Source organism: Parus major, chromosome 3 (genome assembly GCF_001522545.3).
Source record: "Parus major isolate Abel chromosome 3, Parus_major1.1, whole genome shotgun sequence".
Taxonomy (NCBI): domain Eukaryota; kingdom Metazoa; phylum Chordata; class Aves; order Passeriformes; family Paridae; genus Parus; species Parus major.
Window position 1 is genome coordinate 51,644,073 of NC_031770.1, and position 9,950 is coordinate 51,654,022.

The following is a 9,950-nucleotide window of genomic DNA, read 5'->3' on the forward strand; positions in this document are numbered from 1 at the left end:
GGTGGATCGCTGTGCCCCCATGGACCTCCATGGGCTGAAGAGACACAGCTGCTTCCCCATGGGCTGCAGGGGAATCTGAGCTCAGATACCTGAAGCACCTCCTGCCCCTCCTTCCTCACTGGCCTTGGTGTCTGTGGGAATTTGTTCTCACTACTCATTCTCACTACTCTCTTGGCTGCAATTGCTGTTGTGCAGTGAGTTTTCTCCCTTTTAAAATCCATTATCCCCGAGACACTGGCATTGCTGCTTACAGGCTCAGCCTTGGCCAACACATCCATCTTGGAGCCCGCTGGCACTGTCTCCATTGGACACAGGGAAAGCTTCTGTGAGAGGCTTCTCACAGAACTGTCCCTGAAACCCCCTTGCTGCCAAACACTTCCCATGCAAACTCAATGCAGAAGTCTTCTGACTTAAATGTTCTGTAAATTTGGATTCAATTTTTTTTTTAGTTTCACCAAATAAAATCACAATCTTATTTTAAATACTCAGTGAAGAAAATATGAACACCCGCAGTATTTCCAGCCAACCCTCAAGTCATCTTTCCACATTACACAACAGGGGTGAAACTTAGAGTGGGTTTTGATATTGACTGTTTAATGTTAGCAAACTTGTTTTGGGAGAAAAAACACCTCATTCAAAGCATAGAACATCCTCTCACTTAGAACATCCTTCCTGCGGTTCATAAGAAGTGTACCAAAAAAGTGAATTTACCTCTATCTCTTAATCCATTAAAAAAAATGGTGAAATTTAGTATTTGTTAAGGATTACTTGTTTTAAGCCACCCTGTATTTGTTGGCAATACATGTGGTGGTATCTGTGGCATGATACAATTTCTGTGTCAGTGCTCCATGCTTCATTTGCTCTTGCATCACAGGAAATATTTTCTTGGCTATCTTTACAAGCTGATGGGTGGTGACTATTTAATTTTATGGAAGGTTAGTGTGTTTCATGAGAGAACCTTATTGAGTCAATATGATTCTGAAGTGGTAAAGCAAAAGCCAAAAGGGCAAAACTCCTAGTGGGTTCACATTTTGCCAGAGCTCTATGGTCCCATTATGTTCAACACAGTGTGCAAAGGCAGCTGCATCTGCAGCTGAACCTCTGGGATACATGAAGTGTAATTAATGCAGTTGCACCAATTCTTTTTCTGTAGCCATTCTTGTGTGCCTTGGTTTTGTCTCCAGATCATCAAAGTGCAATGCTTGTTGTTATGAATAATTCTGTAGAGATACAGACTTATAACATTATCTGTTTATAAATCATGCATACCAGAATGCTAATCACACCCTCGCCCTGGGCAGAGGAACAAGTTTAATCACCTTTTATCTGGTTGGTGTCTGTCACAGGCAGATTACTCACAAGTGTGTTCTGTGTAGCCTGTGCTGCAGTAGCAGAGCGTAGTCGCTCTTCCAAAGCATGCCTTGTTATGAAAATCACATAAATCCCATGGCCATACTGACCCCTTTGCTTAAACCCATTTCACAGAGTACACACAAGCTGCATTCCTTTAATGTGAGGTTATTTAGTGAAAGCTAAGAAAACCACGGGAGGCTACGTAAGTGACTCTTAACTTGCAAGTCAGCAGGGATCCCTGAGCCGCAATAGAAACTGAAAACTTGTAAGACTTATAGGCAAATGGCAGTGTCAGTTTTGCCACTGAGAGAAATTAGAAAGAGGAATGTGTCACTGCACAATATAATGTGTTTCAGGCCCAGTAACTAACCCTTTCTAAATTATTTGATTTCTTCTTTTAAAGGCTCATACCTAATTCCCTCTTCTTCAATTGAACCAACCAGTTGTGCAAACCTAGGAAGCCTTTGCCAAGGTAAGAAACCCAGATCCTTTTCACAGTTTCATCTTTGGGAAATCTTTATTTGCCTTGGCGTTTTATTCCATTTCTTTTTTATTATCATTTATAAAAGGGTGAATGGCAATAAAAAATAGCAAGGAAAGGAATTCTTTAGTCTCATCAAGTATGTGGGTGTCCTCTACGTACAGTATGTGGAAAAAATGTGATCAGTCCCTTGATAATACATTTTCCAAATAGCCTTCATTATATCAAAACTGAATTAACTGACTGCTTTCATTTCTTTCTCCACCTCTTTCCCTCCTGCACATTTTCAGAGTAAAATATTAACCAGTATAAGTAGTAGGTAAATTTGTAAAAAAAAAATGAGCAGATGTAAATAAAAGAACTAGCTTTTATTCATTTTTTTTCTTCAATAAAGTATTTTGAGGCTAGATAATTTGAGATTATCAGGTAAAATAATTACCACCGAACTGCAAAATTAATCAGCTTTTAGAGAAAGAAACACATGCTAGGGCACTTAGTGATGGATTAATAATGTAAAAATCACCACATATAAAAATTCATTAGGTGTTTTTAAAGGTCAGCTCAGTTGAATGCAAGGAATGGGTGAACCCTACAGATTTCCATGCCACATGAATCAGTGGGCATGCAAGGATGGTTAATTCTTACTGTTCTGCTCAGATGCTGAAGTTCCATAAAAAGTGTTGACAAGAGCAATATCAACACACTTACACAATGTCTTCATGAACACAGGCCTTACAATGTGTTGGCATGATATACTAAACTTTAATTACAGCAGCAACTGCACCAAAAATATCCAGTTTTGTAACCCCTTTCCAGCTGAATGGTGGAAGAAAGAGACAGGAGATAAAAAATATAAAAGGAGGACAAACCTTTCAAAACCAGTATTTATAAGTAAAATTTGATCTAGTTTAAAAATAAAAGGGAAAATGCACTCTACTTGGAAATCCAGTAAGAGACCTATGACAGCTTTCAGTGTACTTTTCTCAGATTTTCCTGAGAGAAATTTGGTTCAGGTTCTTGGAGCTTACTGTACTGGTCTCCATAAGGAAAGCGAAATGCTATTAATGACCATACTCAGATTTTAAACAGTAATCTTAAGGCATCATATTCACAAAGCACAGTATGATCTAAATATTACTACTCAAATAGTTTGGGTAAATGAGGAATCCACAATTATTCAATATTGGTCTTTTTGTATGTAAAGGGTACCACTGTATAAATAACTTAGTCCATTCTTTCAGAAGATCTCGGAGTATTTTCCTTCATTAAAATGGCTTAGTATGAAAGGGAGAGAATATCTTTCATAACATAAACTAATATGGCTGCAGAAATGAACACACTTTCAGCTAAACAAGCCTGCTTTTCTCAAAGCCTCATCCTTTGTCCCAGCTTAATTGACTTGTCTAGTAATAGATAGCACCTCTCATAAAAGATGCTGCCTCTCAAACTTGCCCTCTTAATTTCTTAGACCATCTGTAAAGACTTCAATATAGACTAGGAGTATTTTCACAAAGGTAATACTCTTTCCTTCTCTAAAAAGTGTTTGGTAAAGTGTCCCTTGTGTTCAGTTTGTCACTTTGGAATAAGATGCCAGATCAGGTTTATCCCACTTTGCACCATCATAATTACAGTCATAATAATGAAAATCATAAAAATATGTCTGTCTGTCCATTTCTGTCAATACCACAGACCTTGTCTAAACTGAGAGGCCAGTTTGGATTCCTTTGTTTGTTGAGTGTTGTGCAATAACAACAGTAAAATAGTTTGTGGATGCCAGGTTATGTCAGCTATGTCTGATGAAAGAACTGATTTCTCCATTATGCTCATTATGCAATATGCTATATATACTTTATGCAATATTTTTGTTCATTAGGTGCCTCCTTCAGCAGCATTGGCTGGAGGACACAGTCTCTAAGAAGCATTTTAAATTAATCCTCAGACAATATCACCCTGAAGCTTCATGGAAGAGCTTTTTTTTATATTTCAAGGTGTCACCTTATATGCTCCCTTTTCCAGTTAAAATCTGTTTGTGTCCAGCTTTTCCTTCTCTTTTCCTAATTTTCTTGTCTCAGTGAAACCTGAACATGGATGTGTTCCTTAAGCTGTGACAGGTTTGTGACTTGTGGATTCAAAAGTTTAGATAAATCAACCTAGCAAAACATAAAAAATGCTATTTCTTGTCCAAAATATAACTTCTTAATCTTTCTAAGTTGATTCTTGGTCAAAATCTTCCAAAGCCATGTAACACTGGGAGATTTTACCATACCAACCTTCAGATTTTAGATATGGGTTTTCAGGAAAAAAATCTATCAGTGAATGGATTTGCATTCCCTGGGAGTTACTGAACAAAACTAAATTATTTTCCAAACCATTATTTGAAAGTTTAGTGGCATGATCTTTGAATTCTTCTAGCACATAAACCCTCCCAGCCCATTGTGGGGGAAATTTGGAGTTTTGGCTCCTCCTCCAAGTTTAGAAAAGTGTTCAGCCAGCTCTTTAGGATTTTGTGGAGTGACTCCTATTGGTGTCAGAGGGAACAGTACAGCTGAGCTTCTACATAAACCTTTCAAAATAGGTATTTTACTTCACCTGTTCCAAGTCTGATTTCGATTCTCTTCATTGTTTTGAGTTCAGTGGAGTTAATCGAATCCTTACATGAGTTTTTTAGTTTCTCATTCGTTTGTCATATTCAGTCTTTGAGGAGGGACAAAGATTCTATTCACAAGCAGCATTCTAAGTGCATGCATCTTAGAACTTATCCGTTTTCTGGTCTTCACACAACCACGGCTCTCATGAGAGGATTTTGAGTTTATGAAAGGAGTGCAGGACTGATCCTGCAAAATTTACACTGGCAAAATTCCCACTGAAGTCAGTGCAAGTGAGGATTGCAGGACTGGGGCCTCAGTTCATATGTATGCATCGCTTTGTACAGAAAAAATAATGTGTTTTTTTAACATTTACGGCATTGTGTGTAGATGGTTTCATTTTACATTGTCATGCATTGTTCCCATTTTGTCTTACCTTATTAACATTCATATTTCATTCAAGTTCACCTCTTTCTCATCTTTATTACCAGCTACTGTAAATGCTACTACTCCTACACCACCCACTGTCACCACTAACATGCCCGATACTAATAGAAACGATAAGCCAAACAATGGTAAGAAATCCTGTGTTACATTTTTCCTTGTACTGTGTCTAAAGCAAATTTGTTGTATTTTAAGGTGTGTTTTTCCTACCATCATAATGTCAAGGGTCATGTCTCAGTTCTGATCTCATTTACACTGAATGAATCAGGACTAAATCTCTGGACCATGTCAGAACGGTGCAAATGAGAACAGACCCAAACTCAGTGTTTATTTGCTTCGTGTTTACCTGGCTGTTCTGTGAAAGAGACTAACTTTGTGTCACCCACTTCATTTAACAATGCAAAGAACAAGGGGAGGGGAGAGGGATTTTTGGCAAGGGTCCATAAAGAACGGTGCTGTTGAGGTATTTCAAGGCTGGAGATTTTCAGACGTTGTGTAGCTCCCACTTGTGCAGCCAGGGTGGTAGTATGCTTGGATTGCTCCTCACTAGGTCCTCGCCGCTCCTCAGGCGCAGGAGCCAAGTGGAACCATTCCTATGGAGCAAAGCCACTTCCACTGAGTCAACAGAAAATCTTTCCACTGACTTAAAGAAGAGCTGGATCGGACTTTACTAGGGAAAATGTTGACAGTATCAGATATCGTTTACTTTTCATTTAGAAAGATTAAGGGAAAAAATAAGGTAGTAAATGAGCCTATTATTAGCACAGGCATAAAGCCAGGATTTCTTTTGAGGCTTTCTCAAATCCTGTGATATCACTGTCTCCTAAAGACTGAGCATCATTTTGTGAAGTGCTGCTAAAATATTTATTAGTTTGTTAAAGCTGGTTGTTAAAGAGAGATTTTGCCAATTTCATAACATGCTCAAATGTATATTTTTTTTTAGATTTATTTTTTTCAGTGTACTCCACAGAAATAAATTAGAATCTGGGTGGGGTTAGTGGTTTGGTTTTTGGTTGGGTGTTTTTTTCCCCCCAGTCCATCAGTTGTTACTGTAGGATTTAAAACTCCTGGAGTATTTTTTACTCTTGGCAGATCATTTATTGTATACTGGCAATCAGGCAGTACAGTACATAATGTGAAAGAATTTATCTGAATCCAGATGGTTTGGTTTTAAAAAGCAGTAGAAGTAAAAAGAAAATATTGAAAATTTCTTCCAAGTAGTGTTTGCTTCCTTTTTGTGGAGCCACTCATAAATGCTCATCATGAGCAGTCAACTCTGATTTTTTTTTAATGACAGAATGAAATAAATCTTATTAATATTAATATGAATTTTTAAATGGACAATTAAGTCTTTCTCTAGCTTTGAAAATCCCAAGACAAAGTAGAAAGATTATGAAAATAAGCCAGATTCACTTATGGTAGAAGAAAATTAAACTTTCTCTCAGCTAAGGGGCATCATTTTCCATGCTTGTTAAGTTGATTTTTAGACCAAGAACAGACAGCCAAGAACAGAGAGTTAGGTTACATATATTTTCTTTGATCCATTAACTATGTGGCTTGCTACACACAGACCTGCAGGAATTCAGACTTCCTGCTACAGTTATCTTCAGAATGAAGAGAAATTCACCTGAATTTTCCCATTCACGACCACAGTGGCAGCAAGAATCTAAGATAGAAGGGATCAAAACAATAGGAATTATCTCAACCCCAATTATTTGGCCAGTGAAGCAAAGGCCTCTGCGTTTCAATAAAAATTCAGCAGATGATAACCCGGAGAGAAAAAGCCCACACAGCTTGTTCTTTCCAACTTTCTCCGCACCAACTTCTTCTGAGGAGACCACCAAGAAAACCTTGTCTGCTTTTACAGGAAACATCAACCTAGATAATCAGTTGAATCAGTTGCCAAATGAAAATATTTTGAATTATTCTAGAAGTCCATCCCATGGTAGTTCTGGTGCAGCAGATGCAGTTACAGAGCCGCCTGTGAATGCAGCGGTTCCTTTTCTTCACAGCAGAAATGCTAATGCAGAGCTAGCAAGGACTTTGGCAAGCAGGCTTCATCACTCTTACTCTGAGCCAGCGTTCCGCTCTCCCGCTAGCAGCAGCAGCAGCACTGCTTACGAACACACAAAAGAAGCTCCGTGGATTTCCTCCTCCAACAGCGACACAAACAATTTCATGCATACAAGCAATGTCTTGGAGCCTGGGAACTGGTGGAATGAGCCCGTCCTTCATCATCACATCAACTCTGACATTCAGGAAGACAGATATAATTTTCATTCTAGCTTTTCTGTATCACCTACAGATGAGAAACCACCATTCCAAAAAAGTAGGTTAGATTTGCTAGATTTGGCACCTGAAAATTTTTACCTGGAAATGATGGAAGGCAATGCTGACAGGAAAAGGTTTTCTACACCAGCAGCAAACAGCACATTTCAGTTTAGAAAATCTGTGCACATTAAGGAACATCACTCAGGAGGCATTATAAATTTAGCCTCTGTGGAGATTCTACATGCAAAACCAACAAGTTTTTTTCAGAACATGAAAAAAACATACACAAAATTTACTCCTGAAAGCCAACTGACGAATTCAGTCCAAGAACACAGTAGAGAACTATTAATATTTTCAGCATTTCTGGTAGAACCAGGCTGGACAAGCTCAGCATGGAAGTATGTTGTAACAACCCTGCCTGTTTATCAACAGCTGTTGACTGACACATATTTGAAAAGTGACAGCGTATTTATATCTAGTAGTAATTACTGGTCTCATTATTTACAGCATTCATTATACTTTCAAAATCCAAGTGAGACCCTCAGAAATGGAGCACTGGAGAATAATTTAGATGCATTTCATGGTAGTAATGAAAATGGAGAGTCAGCTTTTTCCATATTAGAGCCAGAGAACATGAATCCAGTTGCTGACTCCTGGGACTCAGATTACTTGGACTTTCCAACAAAATATGTAGATATTTCCCCTTCTTTAAGAGCAAATTTCTGGACTGCTTCCCATCATTTGAAAGAAGCATCTCAAGTGTTTTCTGGGGAACCATCAGAAAATTTCTGGCTTTCATTTAATAAACTGCTTTCTTCCCCAACTAATAGATTGCTGTCCATTAGTTTATATGCTGAGTCTGACAGTATCTCTGAACAAACATCTGCCATTAGATTTTTAGGTCACAGAGCTGAAGAAATTAATTTCTCTAGTCATGAATCAACTTTGGAAACACAAATCTTTAGTTCATTTACTCCAGGCATTTCAAAGAGAATTTCAGAAAGTAATGGCAGGTCAATATCACAATTGCAGTCAACAATGAACTTCACAAGCCTAACTGTGACTTACAACAGTGAAATTTATTTTGATTTTCCTTTCCCTTCCCTGGAAGCACCTTACATTCAATCCTCTGTGTGGGCACAGGTAAGTCCTTTTGATCAGACACTTGAGAACTCAGCAGATAGTGCACACATGCAAATTGAAACTGACATCGGAAGTGATCAAGCTGACATGACCTTCCTCAACAGTAGGCACCAGCCTGTTTCTGTCTTTCCAACACATTCAGGAACCCAGACTTCTTGTTCAAGGGATAGCCAAGATCCTTTTTTGATCAGTACACCTGGAGCTGAGGTTACTTGGATAGTTAAGAGTTTGATAAGCAGTACAAGAGCACATGGAACACCACATTCTCAAAGTCTTCTGGAGAATGATGCTATAACAAATACCATAGATAAACCAAGAAGTAAAATTCAAAAAGATGCAGGTATTTTTTTAACAAACATTGCTTCAATGAGTTCTGACTTTCTCCCAGTGTCTTTGGAATTAAGGCAACTTCATTCAGACTCCAAATTCAGAGACAGCATTCCTCCTAACAGCTATTCCACACCTCCACTCCCACAAAGTTTTCAGAATCATCTTGATACAATTTCTCCAAGCCTACTGCCTCAGTGGGATGTAGAAGAGTTAAACTTGCCAACAACAGAAACACCAAGAAATATTCTAACTGTTTTAGGACAAAACTCCATGGAAAATCAAGTGGACAGCCCAAGATACTCTCTCTGGGCAGTAGAACAAGAAATCATGGACAATAATAAAGACATAAGGGATTTTGCTGTTCTGACATCAACAAACATACCGAGGCTTTCGGAGTGGAATTCAGAAGGGGAGGTGTACGGATCATTTAGCAGGAACAGAGAAGCAATGTCTATCATTAGTGCTAATGCCTTGGATTTTGAAAATGCTGATTATGGACATTTTTCAAATCCCTCTTCTGTCCTGGAGTCATCAAGAACTGCAATAATGGATGATGTGGTACCTTTGCCATCTTCATATAGCAGAGATTTTATTCAGCACAAAGAGACCAGCTTGACAGGCACTCTGACAACAGCTGCAGCAGCCATCCATCACTCCCTCATGCAGATCCAAACATCACTTTCTTCTGTGACATACCATGAGTCATCAGTTTCAGCCCATGTTTATTCCTTGGACAATTTACCATCTGGGACAAGCCAAAACAGCACCTCTTACCCACAACTGAAACAACTTATTAGCTCTGCTGCAGTCCTTTTGCCTTGTTTGTGTGAGTCCTTCACTGAGCTGGGCTGCCTGTGCCGACCTGAGTTCCACTACAGTATGTCAGGCCATTAAGTTAGATGTAGAAAAAACCCCAGATCATCTTATCTACTAGATATTCAGCTTGTAGACTGAATGTAGAAGTAGCTGTCTTTCTTCCCTTAAATATAGAACCATTTAGCATACAAAGATATTTTGGAATAATAACATAATTACAGTAGAATCGGGAATCTGTGACATCTTAGTTATAGTAAATGTCATTAACGTGTGATTGCTAATATTTGTGTACTTCTCTAAGCTCTCATGAGACTGAGGATAATATACTAGTTTCCATGTCTTTTATGTAATTTAATGCCAATTTATTGTTTGGGAGAATTTGAATTATTTTTACTGACATATTTTTGAGGATTTCACTTTCAAAAATATAAGATTTTTCAAAGCTAAATGTTTGGTGGATTTTTCTAACAGAATTTTTAAAAACACTCACATTCAATTGATCTCTATATTAATAGTTGGTGGTGGGG

General features: G+C 38.3%; 1 protein-coding gene across 4 annotated transcripts in view; it reads left to right on the forward strand.

The window, feature by feature from the left end:
* The window catches only part of ADGRG6 (adhesion G protein-coupled receptor G6), a 110,342-nt gene that overhangs the window by 51,737 nt on the left and 48,655 nt on the right, over nucleotides 1-9,950 (forward strand). For 3 of the 4 annotated variants that reach the window (XM_015622073.2, XM_015622071.3, XM_015622072.3), the window contains exons 5-6: nucleotides 1,757-1,825; nucleotides 4,911-4,994. In XM_015622073.2, the coding sequence (XP_015477559.1) occupies nucleotides 1,757-1,825; nucleotides 4,911-4,994 (153 nt within the window). The remainder of the gene's footprint in view (nucleotides 1-1,756; nucleotides 1,826-4,910; nucleotides 4,995-9,950) is intronic. The other variant, XM_015622070.3, reaches the window with a different exon arrangement.